This window comes from Heliangelus exortis, chromosome Z (genome assembly GCF_036169615.1).
Source record: "Heliangelus exortis chromosome Z, bHelExo1.hap1, whole genome shotgun sequence".
In the NCBI taxonomy this organism is placed as follows: domain Eukaryota; kingdom Metazoa; phylum Chordata; class Aves; order Apodiformes; family Trochilidae; genus Heliangelus; species Heliangelus exortis.
This window is the reverse complement of record NC_092454.1, coordinates 26,519,000-26,542,048: the sequence shown is the minus strand read 5'-3', so window position 1 is coordinate 26,542,048 and position 23,049 is coordinate 26,519,000. Positions and strand designations below refer to the sequence as shown.

At 37.6% G+C, this 23,049-nt stretch overlaps 1 protein-coding gene across 4 annotated transcripts in view; it reads left to right on the top strand.

The window, feature by feature from the left end:
- Positions 1 to 23,049, top strand: part of CAMK4 (calcium/calmodulin dependent protein kinase IV) — a 136,393-nt gene that overhangs the window by 44,042 nt on the left and 69,302 nt on the right. For 3 of the 4 annotated variants that reach the window (XM_071731650.1, XM_071731652.1, XM_071731651.1), the window contains one exon: positions 19,445 to 19,523. The exons of the other annotated variant lie outside the window; for it this stretch is intronic. In XM_071731650.1, the coding sequence (XP_071587751.1) occupies positions 19,445 to 19,523 (79 nt within the window). The remainder of the gene's footprint in view (positions 1 to 19,444; positions 19,524 to 23,049) is intronic. 4 annotated transcript variants of the gene reach the window in all.

Below are 23,049 nucleotides of genomic sequence, written 5' to 3'. Positions count from 1 at the left end.
TTTGCTTGAGGCTTGCACATAATTAAATGTTGCAGATAAAAGGTTTCAGAGTCTAATCAGTCACGTAATACGTAGTGAACAACATTCACTTAAAAAATTCTTTCTGAAGATCTGATTCACTTCTGCTCTCAAAAGTAAGAGAACGGTTGTTGAAGAAATACTCTGAAAAAGTAGCTACTACCAGCTACTAATGGTAGCTATTTCAAGTTAAATACCTTTTGTTCTTGTTGTAATAAGGAAAACTTGAATAAGACAATGGTGTATAATTGATTACCATGTAGAACACTATTTTCTTTTTTAAATGGAGCAAGAATTAACAGGAATATCAGTGTGACAGCTAACTCCTTCAGTCTTGGTAATTTACTAATGACAGAAACATGCATTTAAATGACTAGGTGTCAAATTTGAAGAAGACAGGAAATGTTTAGAGGATACCAATTATAGTTATTAGAAAGAAATATAACAGGGCTGCTTTCCTATACGGAAAGCAAACACTGGTCTTCATTTAAGTGTCCCTAGCCTGCTGATTTCTTAAAAAGGCTAATATCTTGCCACCCGTCAACATTTTATTGTCACTGTCACAAGGAATTTGGTAAGCAGCAAAAGTATGCACTCTCCCAAAATCTTTCTTGTAGCATTCTTCATAGAATATCAGTCTAATAAAAAAGATTGTCAAAATTATATTTGGTCCTAAGAGTAAGTGGTTTGGAAAGGAGAAGGTTGGTGGAAATAAAATGCTTTTTTCCTTCCAGTGGTGTGCACAGAGAAATGAGGAATCAGCTCAAAGTCTGTAGTTGTCATTTACGGAAGAGAATTGAGTGCTGTCAAAATAATCCTTTGTCTATTCAGGTAACAAAGACTTACCCACAAGCAGAGTGTAAAAAAAGCAAGTAATAATATTTATTAGATGATTCAAATGTACCAGTGGACTGAAAGCATTTCATAGAATTCTAATGTTTTTGTCCTTATGTAGCTTGGGGAAAACATATATTGGTCAAGGAGAAAGCTTCTTCTTGTAACGTGGAATAACTGTGCTTAAGAATGTAAAATAGATTGTTTGTCAGAAAAAACAGAAGTCACCACCTTTTCCTAGAAAGCAGTTCAACAGAATGTAGGTAGTATAGCAAGAACATATGTAATTAATTATATTGTATGTATATATATACACATTTAAATTTCTATTTTTGATCTACCTTGGGGTATTTTTAAGTCATATAGACGTGGTACTTAGACATAAGCTTATTTAAGGATTTGACATTGCCAAGTTAATGGGTGATCTTGAAGGTGATTCTGTGATAATAGCAATGTGGTGTTTGACTGTAGAGGTATTTCAAATCCAGTATTTCAAAATAATTTCTCACTTACTAAGGCTTTTTTTTTTTTGAAGGATATTTCACATTGCATTTCTGGAATTTCATAGAACAGAATCATAGTTTCTTTGGTTTTTAAAAGTACTTTGCTTCAATGTCAGTGTCAGATCACTCTACCTATTAGATGCAGATGCTGGCTACTTAGAAATCAGCCATCTTGCTCTTGCTGTAGCCACTATTCCCTTGTGTAATGAGCTTTCTGACCTGTCAGCCTAAAAAAAAAAAAAAAAAGAAGTCCATTTACTTGAATGCTGACATTTTTATATAAGTCAGAGTAAAGGAGTGAGTGAACTACAGAAATTTCTCTTCAAATCCAGTGGCAGAAAAAGGTACCTTACCCGTCATTGAGTTCTGACTGTTCTGAGTTCTTAGTCCTGTACAATAAAACCTGTTAGTAAGTGCAGTACATGTTTTTCTGTTTCAAATGTCAGAACCCTGACTGGGCTTGCTGCTCATTGTGTTTCAGCCGTGACATTGACAGGTGACCTGCTGGTAAAGCATGAAAGTGCTCCCAAAAGTACCTACCCAATTCATTGATGAATGAATATCTTATTAATAAATCAGTGGAATTTAATTACTGTAAAGCCACCCAATGCTTTGTATCTTCATAAAAACAGAACCATACTTTATCCAGTTGTGAAAAATTTTTCAGAATCTATGGCAATCAACAGTGAGCATTTTATTGTAAAAATGTCTCGGTTTTTTTTTTTCTTTTTTCTTTAAGAAGGTTTTAAGACTATTTCAACCTTTGCCTTTAGAACTCCTGTTTTGCACAGCCAGGATTTTTCCAGGACGATTAGGTCCTCCTGACTTTATCTTGCCATGAGTGACTAATAGCTACTGCAAGCAGGAAATTTGTAAGACATTCAATAGTAAAGCACCTATCTTTTTAGTTAAGTGATTTGCTTCAAGTGTTCTTGAAACTAAACGATGTGATTGGTGTAAATAGCTGACATTTAGGGAATGCTAGGAAGTAGTAGGCAGTGAAAGAGAACCAAGTTTTCTTAAAAGATCTATTGTTAGTAGTAGGAGGAGATCAAGGTAAACTAGTTTAATTTTTTACTTACATTTATGTATGGGAGCACAGGGTAATTTCTGTATTTTTACAAGAGAAGGTGGGCTGGAGGGGGAGCATTGTAGAGAGCCTGTTAAAAATAGATTGATGTTATTTTTTACATTATTCTTTAAAAGTTTTTTTTTCAGCTTACAGAATGTGTTTACAAGCACAGTTTTTTCACACTTAAAGTTTTGATGCTGCATTGAGGTTTAAATAATTAGCATCACAGCTAATTCTGCTCTGCAAGTTTTGCATCTTCTCTAACTTAGTAATGATTGAGCTAAGTTGGAAGAAAAAAAAAGAAAAATTTACCTATTATCTGTTCTCCACTTCTTTCCTGTACTAGTCTTCATTCTCTAAGATTGAAAGAAATACAGTTACTCCCTTCAAACATTGCCTGCAGTGTTCTCCCCAGCTCTGCTGTACTTTTTTGTCATTGCATGTTCTCTTTCCCCAAACTCTGAAACTGTAAGTCTATCTACTTACTATATATTTTCCTGTCCTTCTATACTGAAGTCTTTTTTCCCACTTACTCTTACTATCCAGCCCTTCACTTGGAATGTCTCCTGACCCACTCTGCACGCTCCCACTGTCTGCGTCTCTCACCACCTTGTCTTCCTTTTCCTGTCTTCTCACCTCAGCATGCTTCCCTTCTCAACTTCCATTCGCAGCTCCCCATCTCTCTGTATCTCGCCTCCAGATATATAGAAAGAATGTCCTTCTCTATTTCCCTACCTGGAATGGCTTTCCTTTTGTTTTGAAGGTCTGTCCTTCCTTCTGCTTTGGGTGGTGGTGTGCCGTGGGGAACTTCCCTCCCTCTTGCACTCCCTACTACCCAGGGTAGCTGCTATCTTAGCATGGTTTCATCAGACATGTTGGTCTGCACTGGCTGAGACCAGGAACAGGACCATTAATAAAGGATAAAGAGGATAAAGAGGCTGGAACAGGACAAATAATAAAGGATATAGAGGATAAAGAGGTCCATTAATTTCTTGGTATTGTCTGTATCAAGATAGTATCAAACACTGTTCCATGGTAGAGATGAAATCTCTAGTTTGTGAGATAAGGGCATCTTGGTGATTCTGATGCTGTTGAGAGTCTTAAGAAAAGACTGCCATGATATTCATTCACCAAATAGTTGCAATATGGGCTGCAATACTTAGAAAGGATGGCAGTAATTTCTCCTAACTACAAATAGTTCCTATTATATAGTTGTAAATTATGTAAAGATTCCTTGGTGATCAGAGTTAAAATAAAGCACACTCAGGACAATTTTCATCCAACCTGTTTCGAACATCCTTACAAGGGAATGAATCATGTTCCAGAATTGCCCATTTCTCTCTGTTAACTGTAATGGGACTTTGAAGACTTATTGGGCAGGTAAATTTGATCAGGTGAGATTTGCTCGCTGGTTTTGTACAGATTCAGGTGGAAAGAAGAAAATTGTTTTGAATTATAGAACTAATTTGGTGGTTCAGAAAAGGTATTTAGAATATCTTTTAGCATCACAGACTGTTAGACAAATGAGGAGATAAAGCCAAGGTAGAGCAAGACTGTGCTAACGAACCAGCTGATGACTCTGCTGATTAGGAAGAATTACTCCCAAGTCCTGTGTTTTAACAAGAGCTGATAAAAATATTAAAGCTAAAATTGGCCAGATGAGTTTAACATCTTAATGTCCCAGCTGCCGATCTTACTTTGCAGTAGCACATTATTACAAATTACTTTGACCTGACATTGTTTGATTTTAACACTTCTTCTCTGAAGAGAACTTGAGAATCTTCCTGCAGTTTAGTCTGGGGAAAAAAAAATATCTAAAAAAAAAGCTGGCAAACTTTGAGGCTTGTGAAGATTTTAGCTGTTCTGTCAAAGTACACTGACCTGATGTCTGACATCTTATGTTCTTTAGCCAAATTCTTCCTGATTGCATAACCTCTTCAAAGTCAATGAAGAAGTGAGGAGTCTGTTCCTTTGAAGACTAGGATGTGCTAGAGAAATAAAGGCTTTAAGCAATCATTAGTACAGCCAATGCTGAAATTGCTGCCATATGGTAATCTTTTTCTAGTGCTCAGTGAAATGGTCTTTACAACGGAACCTTAATAATTTTCATCATACACCAGATCATGATGTGACGTGGTATCAGACAAAAGAATAAAAAATTGTCCGTTTTTTCAATGACACCAATTTCTTTAATAAGAAATTACCTCTTCCTGTGAAGCTTACTGTTTAAGACGGTCGTGGTTAAAATTATATTATTTCTTTTACAATTGCTGTATGGAATAGGAGGTTCCCTTTATTATATGAGTATTACCTAAGAAACTATAGAGGTTTTTTGGGTTTTTGTCCTTTTTTTCCAGTCATGCATAAATTTCTGAAATGGAACATTTTTTATCATAATGATGTGTAATACTTCAGGAGTGTTTGAGCAAATGGAAAGAGTTTCAAATTACTCCAGCCAAAAGACAGTGAGCCTGCAATATGCAACCATGTTGTAAATACCTCCTTTTTCTGTAGTTTTTGTAGCTGAAGTAATTGTTCTTACAAACGATCTGTGTAATGATGAAGTTCCAGTAAGAACAAGAAAGTCCTCTTTGAAGACTGTTAATACAGTGGTAACTGCAGGGTGAGAAGGCTGCCCCTCATCATCACTGGTAAGGCAGGGCAGCCCTTCAGTTCCAGTCCTTCCAGCAACAGGAGGCTGCCCACCATCATCCTGTGCCTTCTCCTCCTTTTGGCTTGCCATGGGTGCTCTGGACAATCTCTTCTCCTTTTCCCTCCCCTGGGAGTTGGTAGAATGTGCTTTCCACATGAGCTCATCCTCCTCTTCCAATGTGGTCTCTTAGGGCAGCACTCATGTTTCAGACTAATAGATGCAGTAATCTTTCTAATCATGGAGTAATGAAATTATAAAACCATTCTTCTCTACTTACTAGTTTCCTCCTTTCTTTTGCTATAGTAGAAGCAAGGGCCTTTCATTTGTCAAAGCCAGAGTTTTTCATTATTGGACAAAGTACACTGCTGTTAACCAAGCACCCACAAATCTGTGTTTATAGGTAATTACTGTTAACTCTTTGCCAGTTAATTCAGTCTGATGGACAAACTATGAAGCTCTGACTTTCTACCATTACAACTGATAAGAGTAGATTTGAAACAGGGGAATAATGTTTAAGTTATAGTCAGGGAGATTAATAAAGCAAACTGGGATAAAACAAGCTAAGTCTTGATTTTTTAAATGATATTGGCATTAGATCTTTCTGGTAACTTTAGAAAGTGGGCTGAATGCTGTGTTCTTCCTTTAGGAACAAAATGTGATACTCTGACAAAATTATGGCCCTTTGGTGGGAAAAAGGGAGGGGAGGTAGAACTTGGGTGATTAGTTGTGTGACATACTAAATGGAGAGTTTGCTAATTTCCTCTTTTTCTTAATATTTACAAAACTATGTTGAGTAGTAGGTTAGCAATTTTTTTTAGTTTCAGCAGGAAGTTAAGCACATTAGTTGAGATACTGGAAATCTTTTCCAGACACAATTTGCTTAAAAAAATATTACATTGGTGAAGTCTTCTCTGTCCTCTCTCACAAAATCTATGCTATTTCACAGAAATCAACAAATTCCTGTATTATTGTAGTATGACTGCAGTGAAAGTATACATTCACACATGAATTAAACTATAGAATACTAATCTAGGATAACTTCTGTAATTGCCATTACCACTAACTGCATATAAGGTATGTCATTTGCAGTGAAACCTTTGTCTGAACCACAAACTTGGACTCTTCTAAGTTCCTGAATGTTGTTAACAGTTTTATCAAAGTTTGATTGCTCTGAACATTTATCTTAATGATGCTAACTCTGAACAAGAAGCAAATAGATCTTTCTTCAGATATGAATGGTTGGGATTTTGTCTGTTAGAATTTTTGTCTTTCCTAAAGCTAGGCATAATATCTATCTTTTACCTTATAAATAGCAATGAGTATGTCATGTGATTTTCCTTTTTGCTGTCTGTGGTTTATTAAAACATTTTATAGCTTAATATTGGCTGAGAATTGTTGAATGCCTCCTAGGTTTCCTTTACAGACGATTTTCTGTTTGCCCTGTTTTCTTATAAGTCAAAAACTTACTGGCTAGGTTGAGTCAACTCTGAATAAGTAATCTCAAGAGCCAGTGTGGGCATGGTGTGCTTTTCTCACAGAATGGCACTGTGCCCAAGTGTGGGTGGGAGTCTGAGCCTCAGAGAACTTTTGTTCATTAGAAGACACATCAGTGTGGTTGTGCCATGCCCTCTGGCAGCATGATTTGCTTTCTGGCCTTGAGGGTAGCCTAGGTCTGGCAATCTGTTCCTCCTTTGAATTTCAAATATTGGGCAAATACAAGTGGAAGGCAGTGATATAATATGGCTGATAATTCTGTTTTAGCTGCAAGAGAAACAATAGAAGTTATAAACCATTCATTTTATGGATAAAATGTATCTTTCAATGATCAGAGGTTGAGGAATTATCCTTGAGTTGTTGTGAGACTGTAGGATATTATCTGCAATGAAAAGGGACATTCTCCATCAGAAATTAATGTATGTTTGCTAGCAGTCGGTAGGCTCTGGTAGATACCAATGTCAGGAGATGAAGCAGATATCTAGAAATATCTGCAAATCATCATCAAACAAAGTGAAGAAAAGTTTTTTTTAGATTACCTTTTTGGGGGAATAATTCATTATTTCAATGTGCAAATGAAATAAGTAAAAAAAAAAAAAAAAAAAAGCGCGTTGACTGAGTATGCTGTACCTATTCCTGCCAGAAGTAACATGCTCCTGTTCTCTCCTGTGGCCCACACTAGCATTTTTGTTCCTGTCTTGGGCTGGTGATGTGGTGTAACATGCACTACTTTTTGTTAAGTGTAGGGTGAAAGAATCTCTGGCAAAAAATTGTGCACCTGGAATTTAAAGCTCTCCCTCCAGACCCTGTGTGCTGGTGCGATGTTTAAATTTCCATGCTGCAGTGAATAATGGATTCACCTTCTTGCAGTCTGTGGAATTCACTGTTGTGTTTGCTGCTCTTGACTGTACTTCTGTGAAATGGAAAGAATTGATGTGAATACATGGGCAATGAACCATTGAGTGGAAGCTCAGTGAGTTAGTAGTGGATTCCCAAGCAAGAGCAACATGATCTCAGGCCAGGTGAACAAAGGGCTGTCTGACTCAGTACAAATAATACAGTTAATCTTCTCTAATGTGGCTGGAAAAAGGGACATTTGTAAATGTACTTCAGTTTTCCTGCTGGTAAATACACAAGAAATATCCGAATTCCATCTGTGCTTTTTCTTTCTTTTGTCTTGAGTGGAGAGGAAGGATTTGCAATAAATAACAAGAATGCTGTTTGGAATTGTGACATACTGAAGCATTTTCTGACTGCAACTTCCTAATAATTGCCCTGTACACTTACCCGTTGTGAGCAATCCTATGACCAAAACTAAGAGCTGTTTAATGACCCAACTGAATCATCTGGAGAGGTGTGGGTCTTCTGAGTCAGGGTGACCTTTTTAGGATTTCTTTCCCTCTTTGTCTCTTCAGAGCTTTACTGTATGTCCAGGCTATCTCCACATCTCTGCAGCAGAATAATTTTCTTTCTTGCCTGATAGCACTTTTCATTAGAGGTGCAACACGTACATTTCAACATCTTGCTTTCACCTTTCAAAAAGGCCTATATGCCACTTCTTAATAAGCCTAACTTAACTTTTGCAAAGAACTCAATGAAAGAATGATGCAGCACTTGGAAGTCAATTTCTAAGATAATCATGTCCCTGATACAGACTAGCACAAAAATTTTCTTTTAACAAGGAGAGTTTTTGCATCGAGGTGTTAATTCAGTAAATTTACTTGAGTTTCTATTATTGTAGCTCATCACTACAAAGCAGCCAGCACATTAAGCTTAGGTCTTACTGGAGCTATTATGGGGTCTATGATGAGGATTTTTTGCCCTATGATAAAAGCTAAGAGCTCCCTGAACCACATGTCTCATTTCTTTTTCATTTCTCTCTCTTTTTTTGTTTTTTCTTTTTTTTTAAGGCCTTAGTAGTTCCATGATAGGAGACTGATGCTGCATAAATTTAATTCTCTATTTATTCATCTTTGCAGATTCTACACTTCAACACCCTACAATTAGGTCCTAATCCTACTCTGTTTTGGTGATGGCAAGTCTGCCCTGTAGGTTAATTTTGAGTTTTGCTGCTACAGAGAGGCTTGGCCCAAAGACTAGGGGCTTCAAAAGTTCTCTAATTGGCTAAATGAAGCCATAGGGGGAAATTCAGAAATGTCAGAATAAATGTAGGATACCAGCATGTTGTTCAGGTAACAGGCTTTTTTCTAAGTGGATGGACACCATGGCTTTGAAAAGACTGGTGCAGAAATAAGAATACAGGGAAATGAAAAAGCTAATTGGAAATTAACTGGAATGACAGTTCAAATTCTGTAACACTAGGTTTCTTGGAACATGTTTTTTTCCTTTATCTAAGTGACATATTTTTCCACATTGTGTAGTCATTGTCTACATGTACAATTGCATGACATCACCATGTCCCACTTCTGACCTAAACTATTTTTCAGACCTACATCAGATGTCCATAGTTGAAAGGCTATTGTAGAACTCAGACATTCTTCACTCTTTCTATCCTACCTCAACTTCCTACTGTCTTTGAAAGCAGATACCAAGTTTCTAGCCTTCCAGAGCAGTAGCAGAATACATTTCAGGTTTTCTGTCAACTCTGAAGAGTGCTAAGCTTCTCTTTCACTGGGAAAAAATGTCATCCAAGAATAATGCTTGTATTGAAAACCTCTGACTGTAGCTACTAGAAAAACTTCACAGATTCAGTCCTTCTGATTCTTCTGTCTGATGCTTTTATTTGCTTAACATCTTCCTCAGGAAGTCAGACAAATATGTTACTCATTTTGCTGTAGTAAGGTGTTGCTCAGGCCAGCTCTAAATCACTTGTCTGCTTTCAATATGGGCTTACCAGGGCAAGAAAGGTGGGAGAAGTGGGTTTAAACCCTTATTATCACCAGAGCATATATACTGTGTCCTGAGACACATGTTCCTCTGATAATGTCATGCCCATATGGCTGTGTGTGTAGTCCTTCCACCTCCCTCAAATCATATTGAGTTGTGCTCATCATGTTTTCTTCCTGTGGCTAAACATTTTTAAGAACCTGAATTAGTTTGTAGATACACCCTAGTTCCCATTAATCTGAAGCACAGTTGTGATATAATTAGGGAAAGAATAGACAGTTAGGTGGAACCTAATGCTATCTAATATGTTTTTTATTAAGAGGCATTTGAGTTTACATTCTGTCTACCTAATTTACTAACTCATCCTAAACAGGTCTGGGAGAAGAATTGAGATAAGTGATGCATAGTCTTCCAAAACATGGAGATGCTTGGGAAAAAGCAGTTTGAATCATGGGTAGTAAGTTATGGAAGGGGGGAAGACTGCAGGAGGAGAGGGATGTGGTGGGACAGAGCCTCCGGTGCATAATGCACAACACTTTTGAATCATCGGACATTTACAGAAAATAAACTGTTCACACTAAAGGGCAAGGGATGCATTTAACCATAATCATTAATATTTTAATTTAATTTAATTTAATTTAATTTAATTTAATTTTAATAACCAGCTGGCTTTATTGTGAAGACAGGACATAGTCTTCCACAGGTTTCTTTATCTATGTGTTTGCAATAGTTTTTCAAGTTTGGCAGCTTATTTAGTGTTTAAAAGAACTAGTTTTCTTTCATTAAAAACATTAGTTTCCTGACTGAATTTCCAAATCTGCCATTGCCACAGGCTTTTTATTAAGTTAGTGGCAGGGGAGGGGGGAGGTAGTATTTTAAATATATCCTCAATAGATGGAGGCATAAGGAAAGAATCTCTGAATGAAAGAATAAACTTCCCAGTGTTATAATGAACATCAAAAATGGGTTTTTTTTCACAGATGTATAAAAAAAATTAAATTATTTTATACTTTGCTTTCTTTTTGGAAGAGAAAGCTTTGAAAAACCCTGCATTACTAGAATTCTTTATATAAATGTCATATGCTAAAAAATTAATCATTCGTATTTTGCAAAATAAAAACATTAATAACAAGATACTTGCACTGTATATGCAAATACTAGAGGATCTGAGCTCAGTGATCTTTTGAGGTCCCTTCCAAACTCTAACATTCTGTGATTCTGTGTTTCTGTGAAATACTGGAAATGCATAATCAAACAATCTGGATGGATGATCTATTGATCACAATAGATCTTTGCATTCTTTGTTAAATCTTAAGAAAAGAATTGTGGTACAATTCTGGATAAAATTTGAGTGTTGGTAAATCTCGGACTTTGACTTCAGTAGTTGGCAGCATGGACGTTCAGCATCAGATAAGTTATCATTAAGGATATTTTCTCTTTAAGCATGAAAGGGTGGGTGCAGGCTATTCTCAATATAGGTGCAGACTATTCTCAGTAGTTCCCAGTGACAGGATGAGGGGCAATAGGTACAAGCTGGAACATAGAAAGTCTGTTAAAACATAAGAAAAAACTTCTTTACTATGAGAGTGACTGGCACAGGCTGCTCAGGGAGGTTGTGGTTGTGAAGTTCCCTTTTCTAGAGGCATTCAAAACCTGACAGAATGCAGTCCTGTGTGATGTGCTCTAGGTGATCCTGCTTTAGTGGGAGAATTGGACTAGTTGATCTGTGGAGGTCCCTTCCAGCTCTGATGATACTGTGATTCTGTGAAATCAGAGGCACAGGGTGAGGTGCAGAAAACACAAACACAGGTTGGGTGGAGATTGGACTGAGGGCAGCTCTGAGGAGAAGGACTTGCGGTGTTGATTGATGAGAAGCTCAACATGAGCCAGCAAGATGCACTTGCAGCCCAGAAAGCCAACAGCTTCTTGATCTGCATCAAAAGAAGGGTGGCCAGCATGTCAAGGGAGGGTATTCTCCCCCTTTGGTGAGACCCCACCTGGAGTCCTGTGTCCACCAGGAGACACCTAGCACAGGAAGGACATAGCTTTTGGAGCAGGGAATGGAGCACCTCTCCTATGAAAAACAGGCTGAGAGAGTTTGGGTTGTTCAGCTAGGAGAAGAGAAGACTCTGGGGAGAACTTATACTGGCCTTCCAGCATCTGAAGGGGCTACAGAAAAACTGGGGAGGGGCTTTTTACAAGGGCATGTAGTGATAGAATAAGGGATAATGGCTTTAAAATGGAAAAGTGTAGATTTAGGTTAGACATTAGGAAGAAATTCTTTAGTGTGAGTGTGGTGAGACACTGGCAAGTTGCCCAGGGAAGTTGTGGATAACCCCATCCCTGGAAGTGTTCAGAGACAGGCAGGATGAGGCTTTGAGCAACTTGGTCTAGTGGTAAGTGTCCTTCCACATGCAGGGGTGTTGGAACTAGATGATCTTAAAGGTCCCTTTCAACCCGAGCTATTCTATGATTCTATAAAATCAGGGTGTTGTGTGGTACGTGTGGGAATGGGTTTGGCAAGAGTGCATGATGCCTTTCAGAGCTTGTTCTTATTCAGAGGACAATGCTCTGCATGTGAATGTAATGCTTGATTGTCTTTCTGTGGGACACAAAGTGGTGTGCAGCCCAATGGACTCGCTTGTGTGACAACAGCCTCATGAAGATCTATGGAAATCCGGTGTCAAAGCCTTCCTGCTTCTGCATCACAGCTCGTCACAGATCTGGGGGGTGTCAGGCTGTGACTGATGTGGATGCTGAAGCCCACACCTGTGGAGGCCATTTGCAGTCCAGGGCAGGAGCCAGCAATTTGCTTACATCAACAGTTAAATAGTATGAGTTTAATACAGTTAGTACTTATAAGCTCATGAATCAGTGCACGGGCGTAACGGACCAAAATTTTAATTCTACGCCTCTGCCAGGAAGTACCTAGGGAACATTTATTTTTTTAAATACGTTTGAAAACAAATTAGGAGTCTGTAAATCCTATAAATAGTATGTTGCAAATACTGCTTGACTGTGATTCTGTTTTACATTTGGAGTAACATTGGAAATGCCAGTCAGTCTTCAGCGGTGTCATTGGAGTATGCTGTGCTTGAAGTTTCAGTACATTGAGGAGAACATAAAAGATTAATTTATTTTTAAATCTGTAATACATAATTTTACAGAGTTCTTTATGTGCAGGAATAGAGACAAGTGTAGAATAGATTAGAATTGTTGTGCTGAAAGCGGGCAGGGTCCATCACCCCTGTTTGCAATAGGCTGATGCACACACAGTCAAGGTATTTGCCTTCATTCCCAGTTCTGCATAGAAAAAGGAGCCTGTTGGCATTCCACAGAGCAAGCTCAGTTTCCTGAAGTGCAAGTGCTACTTTTATTCCCCAAAACATGAAAAAGAACTTTAAAACTATTCTATCATTCACTCAGGGTTGGTTAGCTGGTTCCTTGCTTCCATTTAAAGTGGCAATACTCGAAAATTTCACTACACATGCTCAAAGAGTAAGGGGCTTTTTGTTAGTAGGGGTGCCTCTAGCCTGTAGGTGGGTATTTTGGTATGTTCTTAGCTTATTTATATAGTAATGGTATGTTAATACTGATGCAATTACTCAATGCTTTTCTGCTCAGTGCTCAAGGCTGTAGCCAAGATGAATTGTGCCTTCCCATCCCTTAAATCTGTCTTGAAGTTGTCTTGCAGGCATGCCTCAAGGCTGGATGTTGACTACTTGGGATGTTGATTACAGGCAATGCAATGACCCAGGAAGGACTTGTAGCACACTTTCAAAGGTTTTAAGAAGTTCTTATGGCTCTGTGCTCTTTCTCATTACTTGAAGCGTTGTTCAGGAACCAACTTTCTGAAGGTTGTGTTATACCACGGACACACAGTAAAGCAGCAGTCACTGAAATGCTAGTGAGAAAAATGCTGCTGGAGTTCCATCAGGAATTGGCAGCTGCTGGTTCGGTCACTGCTGCAGGGGTGACTTGGGCTGATGCATTTTAATTAGCATTTCACTAACCAACCTAGACCACATCGAAAGGATTACAGTCCTACAAATTATTATTTGTGGAAAATATGGGTTCAACCATATTGACAAGCACTAGTTTTATTACCATTTACTTAAAAATAGTGTTTGTTTTTTATTGGTGCTTATGTGAGGTGCCTTTTGTTTTGAAATAATGATGGTTAAGGGACAGCTACAGTTCCATGCAATTACCCGCAAGTCCTCTGTGTGTAAATATTTATGTTTAGAAGAAGCTTTTAGATCATACTGGAATAATTTTAGAGTTGCTTGCAAGTTTACTGTAGTAAGAAAATTTGTTTTAATACCCTTTCACTTGAAATGCAATTTACAAGAATTTCCAAATTTACATGTATGTACTTTTTAAAATGAAAGCAACAGCAACATTGCCAGTAAATATGCATTTTAAAAATGTAGCTCTCATTTGTTTGTATGTCAGTATCTTTGTCAACAATATTTTTATTCAGTCCAGTCTTTAACTTCAAACAGGTCATTTAATTTTGAAGTCTAGGAACAGGATTTTCATTGCTATAAATCCATTTTGACACTTTAGGGTGTACATAAGAAAAAGTGAATTGCTATATTTTAACTTATTCTTCCGTGAACTGTCCAAACCCCCCAATATTCTTTATTGAAACCAATACTGGACTTTAATGATTTACTATTGTTTAGCAGCACAGATTCCCATGGCTCTGTAACAGCCACAGTTCTCTTGGAACTGTCCATTCTTCCACCTGATTTGTTTGCACAAACTGTAATCTTTCTTTGACTTTATGAAGCACAAACTAATTTATTTTTCAAAAATCAATCCAGAACTTAAGTTATTTAATAAAAATTTAATTTACAGGAGATTGCATTTAGGGCTGTATTTGTACTGAATTGATAAAAATGCAGTATAAAACCCAGGATGAGTGGGTGTAGTAGAAAGATGCTGACCTACTTCTGAAATGACCAGTTTTCATACTTCAAGTGAAAATACCGTCAGTGACTGTTGGTTTATTTTATTATAAAGCCTACAGCTCTAGAAATCCACCTTTTCAACCTACGTACCTGCGACTAAAAAAAAAAATGTCTGGCTGTGTCTTATTTTGGTTCCTGTTTTGGAGGCGGAAAGGCTGTTTCCAGCCTCACTTAAATTCCATGTGTTTTCTTGCCTTGGCTTTTCTTTCTTCACCAGTCTCCATCACCAGTCCAGTCTGATCCTGCAGCTTCCATTTTCTCCTTTATGTGCAAATTCTGCTGATCACTTCCACTTCCTTAGCACCCATCCTTGGCATCCTTGCCTTCATTCCATCTGTGCTGACACCACTATTTCTGTCTGCATGTACTTGAAGTGTGACCCTGCCTTTTCTCTCAGCTTCCCAGAATGAACTCCTTAGCACAGGCAGGGCTTTAGAGCGTTGTCACCCAATCTCTGAAACAGGGGCTTCCTAAAGCCATTGTGAATTTAATAGCGCCTGATAATAATAATATGAAAAGTAATCCAGAATAGTCAGCAAAATGTGTACTAGAGGGGCAAAAAGTTTTACAGGTACATTTTAAATATTTCTTTTAAGCATTTTTAATATTTGTGTTGATAGCAACACACATGCAGGCATCAGGAATTGAATTTCAGTCTTACTTCACATGCTACCTTTAAATTTTTCATATAATCATTGGGCTAATGGCTCAGCAAGTTTATCATCTTGCTGAAGTATTTGTACTGCAAAAAAATCAGTTCTGTGCTAACACTGAGTTGTGTGTTAACCAGCTGTGATACATTCACAGGACATCATGAGGTTTCTCTTGAGTTGTCGTTGTCTTCATTGTAGGTGGCATCACATGGAAGTGCATGTTTCTGTTGTCTGTTGTGATGAAGGAGTTAAGATTTATACATTATTTTTAAGTTGGTTTTTTTGTGGGGTTTTTTTGGGGGTTTTTTTGGTTTTTTTTTTTTTTTTTTTTGTAAGTTCAGAGCTAGATATAGAAAAATATTTGTGCAGTAAAGCCCATAGCATGAATAGCAAAACAGGCTGGATTTGTTCACAGCATGTTCACAGTTACACATGGGCTTTTCAAAGTAAACCTATACCAGAACTGTTAAGTAGTTTTCCAGACAGAAACACTTAAGTCAGTAAAATAGAATGACAATGTTTCCAACAGAATTTTAGTTTTTACTATTCTCTAGCTTGGCCAACTATGTATTCCAAGAATATCCCTTTTTTGTATTGTTCCAGTCAACTTAAAATAAATTATGTTTTGAGTTCAGACAGCCTTTTCTCAGCAGAGATACCAAAAAACATCTGAATACTCCTTAAAGCCTAATTTTCTTCAGAGTAAATAAGCTGACACTTATGTACACAAATATATATAATAAAACATTTCATATAAATATAATTTATTTATGTATGTAAAGATAGATATGTGTGTGTGTATGTATTACTGAATATAAAGAAGGAAGATCTGGCAGAATCAATTCTAAGTATACCAGTGCCATATAGTGAGTGATCATGTGGCAGGACTCATCTGGAGTTCAGGAGACTGAGTTTCTGGTTTCTAGTCTGAATTGGAAATGCTTGTCAACCACATATTGCAATGCACTTCTCCAAGTGATTATTAGTTGCTGGGGCCTAGGGTCCTCTCAGCTTCCTCTGTTGAAACTGTTCATGCTGTGGGATTAAATATTCCCTGGTGTTGGTATCTGCTGCTTATCAAATGAGTGCCTTAACCATTGAATGTAGGTGATCTCTTTTTATAACATGTATATTTATTATTCAGATGAAGCAGAACACCACTTGAAGAGAATGGGACATTGGGAAGCTCACAGTCATTCTTTCTTGCCATAAATTTTGTGCCTGTAGAACGTGGCATGTTACCAAAAGAATTTTTGGTTTCTGCATGTTTGTGTTTTCTGACCAAATATATCAATAAAATGCTTAGCTGATACAAATTCCAGACCAGGTTCTGAGAGCTCAGTTGATGGCAAACAAGGCTTGATGTTGAAAAACTTGAGATAAGGTCAAGAGGTTACTATTAGCAGCTTTTCAATTGCACATGAGATTTTTTTCAGCTGGAGCTTCCAACTGCTCTTTGGTGATGAGATGTCTGATTGTTCCAATTATATTGGTGACCCTCCAAGCCATACGGGCTCAGGAAGGCTGCATGTGCTGGTTCATCAATACACTTGCTGAGCTCCAGCAGGAAGGCAAAATAAGCAAACCAAAAATACCCTTGTTTGCTTGAGGCTGTTTGGTTTGCACACTTATGTTAAGACCCATTGGATGCTTCCCACCCCAGCCCTTTTTTTTTATTAACTAAAGAATCACTGACTCTTGTTATCACCAAGGAGACAAGGAGTCAGGTCTATACTAGTAATGGTGTAAGCAGGTTGCCATCCTGCTCCTGAGTCCCAGTGCTGGTTTCTGATGTAGAAGAGGAAGTTTTAGCTGTTAGTTTGGTGGTTTCCATCCTTGCTGATGGGAAAGTTGTCTGCGCATAGGCATGGAAACCAAAAGAGAACTCTCTGATAAGTGTTCCCAAGTCTTGTGGTATCTTGTCATAATTACCCCTCCAGATTGGGACTGCCTGTGTGATGTGCTGTCTGAAGTCTTTACAATTGTGTATAATATCTGAACCAGCCCATCTGTGTGTTTTGAACGATGACTAACGAGCCTGATGGCAAACTGCTCATCTGGATGTGCCTTCATAAATTCCTGTCTCTCCAGGCTGTCATATCCCTTTTACCATTATGCTGCCTCCCTTCCAGCTTTGGGTAGAATCAAATGAACTGTTAAAGGTGCTGTACCTGCCCCACCTGTACACCACTGCTGGTGTACCTGCCCATCTTATCGTTATTCCATGTTAAATCATCAGAGGTGTTCTATTGGCTTCAATGCCTAATGTTCACATGGAAAACTTTACAGAGCCAGCCCCCCAAATTGTAAAGCAGCCACTGACAATAGCATTGCTGAGAGACAGTGACTGTCCTCCATCAGCAAAAGCAGCAACAAACACACACCTGGAAATGTGCACCAGAATGGAAATCTATTTATTTGGATCATCAGCTTTACAGTTTATGTGATTGTACCTTCAACCAAAAAAAATAATTTCTAGAAGGCTTACTGCTTATTGAGTAAGAGGATATGTACACTAATGAGTTTAATGTTTACGTTGTATTCTGAATACGATAAGCAGGGCACAGGAATGATACGCAGTTTATGCAGTGACTTCCCAGTTACAGTGGAGATTATAAACCTTATCACAACAGGTCCTTAGAATTTTATCTTTTAACATTTTTGATTGCACCTAAAAGATGTGAGGTTTTTTTTAATGTGTAGTTTGTCTTCTTGCTAAAAAAAGCCTTTTGAAATTTGGCCTAGGAGTGGAGATTAGTTAAATTCATGTAATGATTTTGGGAGTCACTGAGGCTTGCAGTACTCCCACACATTTATCAATGCACTGTTAAGAGAAGCAAATCCTTTTTAGCATTTGAGTTGAAATGAATTCTACTTTGTGTGTGTTTGATGCACAAAAGCCCTCACATGACTGAGCTGCATAACCCTTGCCATAGGTGATGTTTTGTGATGAAGAGATTTTTCTATCACAAATCTTTCCAATCAAATATCAATTCTTGTGCTTACTTGTGTACTCATAAAATCATGGACATGCATACTCAAAGCATTATCTGGCATCTGTTCCTCATGCTGAGGAGGGAGAAGTGCAGAACATGGATTTTGTACAGAAGTGCACCCAGAATACTAAGCCTTGTGTCACAGATTTATTCATACAGTCAGATGTGCCAATGCCATTCCACTGCTTAAAAGAAAGCTGCTTGTGTTGCTCTGCAGCTCATGGCTGTCTCCTCTAGACAGACTGAAGTGGGTTTCTCCCAGCTCAGAGAGATCTGCAGTGCAATTTGATGTGTGGTATATACGAAACTCATTCCCTTCAGGCTGGCTGTGTGCAGTGCTGCCATGTATGTTATTCAGGAAGTCACCGATTGCAACAGCAGACCCCTCTAGATTAAAAAACTGCAGCTATTGGGAAATGCTGAGTCTTAGATTGGGTGACAAATCTTCTGAGGATAAGAGGCTTCCAAAAATGCCTTGTCCAGAGCTAACACGTAGCAACTTCAGTGCATCCATTTTGGTGGTGATTGACACTGAGTTATTCCTAAGCATCTTAAAGTAAATGTGGTAAAATATAAAGGTATCTCCGTTGTTTGCTACCGTTATGGTTTCCCTCTCTTTAGCTTATTCATTGCAAACAGGTCTCTTGCTTGATAGTCACAAGCAGAGCACAGCAACCAACCTCAGCAGCTAAGCCTTCCTCTGTAGCCTGTCACTCAGAGAAGTGCCTTCCAAGCAGCAGAGCCATAATTTTGTTATAAGTTCTCAGATTTAGCACATTCAAGTGAATACACCTTTAAGGCAGGCAGAAGATGCAAGGCCAGTTCAGTTTCCTCTCTGAACAAGCACTGCCAGTTTCCACTAAATTAACCAAAAGTGGTGCTCCCTTCATCTAGCGCTGAATTTGGCTGTTTGGGCAGCTGGGCAGGCAGCCACACTGAAATTGTAGCTTCTCTTCCTTTTTGTCTTACTCCCCATTACTGCCATCAATAATAGTAAAAAAAACAACTAATTGTTGTAAATGGGTTGCCTTAAAAAAGACAAGATAATGTTGTCACACGTTTGGGGACAGATTAAATTCATTCCTTGGTACCCTGAAGGAACCTCCAAAATGTGTCAGGAGACAGAAAAGGTGTGACCAAGAGACATCCTGAACTCTTGCAAGTTCTGTTGGCTGAACCACAGGTGAAGTTCACTGGTTCAATGGGAAGCAGTTTTTACACTGCTTTTCTTTTTTTTTTTTTTTTTCTTATTTTTCATTCTTTTTCCATCTTTGTGGAGAAATAAGGTATTTGTGCCCAAATTGAGGAGTAGAAAATTTAATCTCAGCTATGCAATGTTTATTGACCTATTTGAAGAGGCATATGTACAACTATTCTTTTTTTTTTTTTTTAATTTAGTGGGGCTACATCCATTGTCTACAGATGCAGGCAGAAAGGGACGCAGAAACCTTACGCCGTCAAAATGTTGAAGAAGACAGTAAGTTATTTTGGTTTGTTTTGCTTTCCTTTGGGATTTGTTTGGGATTTTCTCTGGGCTTTTTTGGTGCAGTTTATTTGTGTGGAGGTAACTGTCTAGATTAAGGACCTTGTGGAGCTAATGTTTTCCAGCTTCTTCTGCTCCTCATCATTAACACAGCTTTTATAGGTAACAGTACTCTGTTGGGAATGTGTTATCTCCACAAATCTTGCTTGTACTTTCATCAGGTGTTGTCTGTATACACTCAGATTTCATCAAAACGCTTTAATTTAAACAAAAATGTCTTTTCTTTTCATGATGGAAAAGAAGCAGGTTCTGAATCATGTAAATGTTCTGTGATTTCATTTTGATTTAATTAATTTAATATTGTTTTGCTAAAAAAATATCATTACATAATTTATCTTTTTCAAAAAGTGATTAAAATGCCAATTAAAACTTAAGTAAAATTAAATATCTCATGGAGGTTTTTCCCCCTACAAAATCACAAGGAAACCAGTTGAGATACCGCTTATTTTTAGAGCTCCAAATCTGTCAAACTTCTACCACAGCTATTTTTGTTTGTGTTACAAAATAGGTGGTGGAAGGAATGGTGACTAGGGAGGAAAAGCCAGTAATGGACTGGGAGACTTGAAGTGGAAGGAAAATGGGGGGGATAGGCTAGAGCAGTTCATCTTCTTAAGAGGGGAAGAGAAATTTGAGAGGGAGCAAGCAAGGTGTGAGCCATGGGCATGATTTTTATTCATGAGTGGTTTTCATTCAGTTTATTCCAGTGTTAAATATTTCAGTGTACCATGAAGTTCAGGAATGTGCACATATAGGAACATAATGATGGGTGAGTAGGCGTAAACATATCTAAATGCTGAATTAACTGGTGGCCTCTGTGCAAGACATAATGAGTAGGTTCCACATGAGTAAAATGTTGGCATTAATTTATCATCTTTGAAAGTAAGCCAGAGTTTAATCTGGCATAGAAATTCAGATATGTGTGCTGCTTTTGAATTTGAATCTGGTACATTGGAGGAAGCAGAGCAAGTGAGAAGCTTGCATTGCTACAACCTACGTTTTGTCTTTTCTTATGGAAATGCAGAGAAGGTAATTTTTAAGTTTTTACCAGTTCTTTAAGCCAACATTTCCTGTCATGTTTTAGGAGTATACTGTCTTACATGTCTTGTTCTGAAATGCATTAGGAATAATCATATTAAAAATACTTCTTTGCCTTTTTTAATTTGGTCTTTGTGGCAATTAAATCCTGTTCAAAATTACCCTGTTAATACTAGATCCATCTTTTTGTACCTGCAAATATCCAGTGTTGACCTTTAGTGAACTTGTTTTAGCACAGATTTTTTTTTTTTTTTTTTTTTTTTTTTTTTTGAAGTGTGGCAAAAATAGAAAGCAAGAAGAATGTAAGAATATTGTTATGTAAGTTGTTTGCACAGCAATCAAAAGCTTGGCTTAGTGCAGGCTTGATTATATTAGCAGTGTGATTAAGCAGTTCATGCAACTAAGCTGTTCCCAATGTAATGGATACACTTAGGAATGTTCTCTTTTGAGAAAAGCAATTCTATTGCACAATTGAACTTACTTGTATAACTGAGAACATGGGAGGCAATTCTGCACGGTTGTGCCACTGCTCATGTCTGCGTGCTGCCTTCCATTCTGGGGACATCCTTATTATCACAGTGACAGAACTAACCGTGAGCTACAGTGCTGCCACAGCAGGAGGCCTAATCTCTGCTCAGAGTATCTCAGTATAAAAGTGAGCAAGTGTGGGCCAAACCAGACACCAAACTGTTGATCGGCTTAGGCTTCCTGTTGTCTTTTTTAAAGTTTAGAAAAAAACAGATGGCAATTCAGTAGTGAAGAAAAGTGACTGGAATAAATGCAGAAGTGCCTGTGACTGTTTGCCTGTGATGCAGACCCCCATTGCTTCAGTTTCCTTCTTAAGTGCACTTAATGGAGCTCTAAAGAGCACAGGAAAGTAGAAGAGAAAGGAAAATGTTGAAGGGCACATACTGGGATTTTTCCATTAAAACTGACTGCCCTTAAACGTTGCACTGAACAACACTAACATGCTGAGAAAGAGTGTTTGTAAAAACAGGGTTAGGGGAAAGGCTGTATGGCTTTTTCTGGAACTGGTAACAAGTGACATGTAATTAGGAGTCTCTTGCCTCAGAGCTCCAGTTTTGTGAATGCTGATGACTACAGGACTGTAATTTAAAGTAAAGCATTAGAAATTATTATTTCTGTCTCATAGGAACAGCTCAAATAAATAATAATTTTGGATTGAAGTTGTGTGGTTGGAACAAAGTGCAAAAAACATGAAATGCTTATCAGTGTTCATTCAAGGAGTAAGATTAATTCTTCATTTTGCCTGGCTAATGCATTTAAGAGCAAATAAAATTTTGGACAAGACATATCAGCCACTTCTGAAAATACATACTTGTGGGGAGATGTGAGTTCCTAGGAGATTCTGTGATTAATCTTTGTTCACCATCTAGCCTAATATTATTCCTCAGTTATTTGTTCAGTTCTGGTTTGTTTTGTTTTGTTTTTTCTGATTGCTACTTAAGCCAACAAAGAGGAACAGTAGAATTTATGTTTTAGTCACTATAATAAAATAGTATTTAGGGAATATTTTATTGCAATGTAGAGGTTTAATAATGCTTACCTGTTAATTAAAATTTTAAAAAACTTCAAGAAGAGAAGAATGCTGATGAATGTATGTATTAGTGGGGAAAAAGAAAAAGCCTCTCAGATTATGTATAAGAAAATTGAATTCTTAATTGTTCTTAGAAAAGGAAATATTTTTATGAAACAACATATACAGGACAGGTAATAAGTATGCTAAATTATTGCCTTTGATTTGCTTTTGCTATCCAACCTTTATGATCCATTCCTCAGCATAACTGAAATGTAGAATTGTATCATATACTCATTATTTGCTTTTGCTATGTTTAGCAAATATCTTACATTCTATGCAGGTAATAAGTATAAAGGTTTGAATCATGTAATTTCTTTGTGAGGAAATCCGTTTCATGAAGCAAGAAAGAACAAAAGCAGATGATACAGCTCTTCAGAGAAACTCATAAAGTCGGCAAAGTACCATGATGAATTTTTACTTTTGCAGTTGCAAACATAAGGTTGATTTGCTTTTTACATGCAGTTTACCTCTGCTTGATGACTCAGTGCTCAAAAAAAGGAAAATATCTTTAAGATACACTTTACGGATATGACTGTTACTACTCTGAAGCCAAGATTTTAAAATTATATGATACCTACAACTAGTCATACTGGAACAGTCATTGTTCTAACCAAAAAACAAGATGGATCATATTGGAAGAACACAGGATTCCTGAAGGAAGCAAACATATTTATGTGCTAATTATTAGACGAAAACTCTTATCTGCAGATCTTTGCCTCCTTTTGGTGTGTTTTGAAAAAGTTAATCAGCATATGAATTAGAGACAGCCTGGCAGTTGTCTGAGTCTGTGCAGGAGAATGCCTTCCAAGGAGTTAGATTGACTTC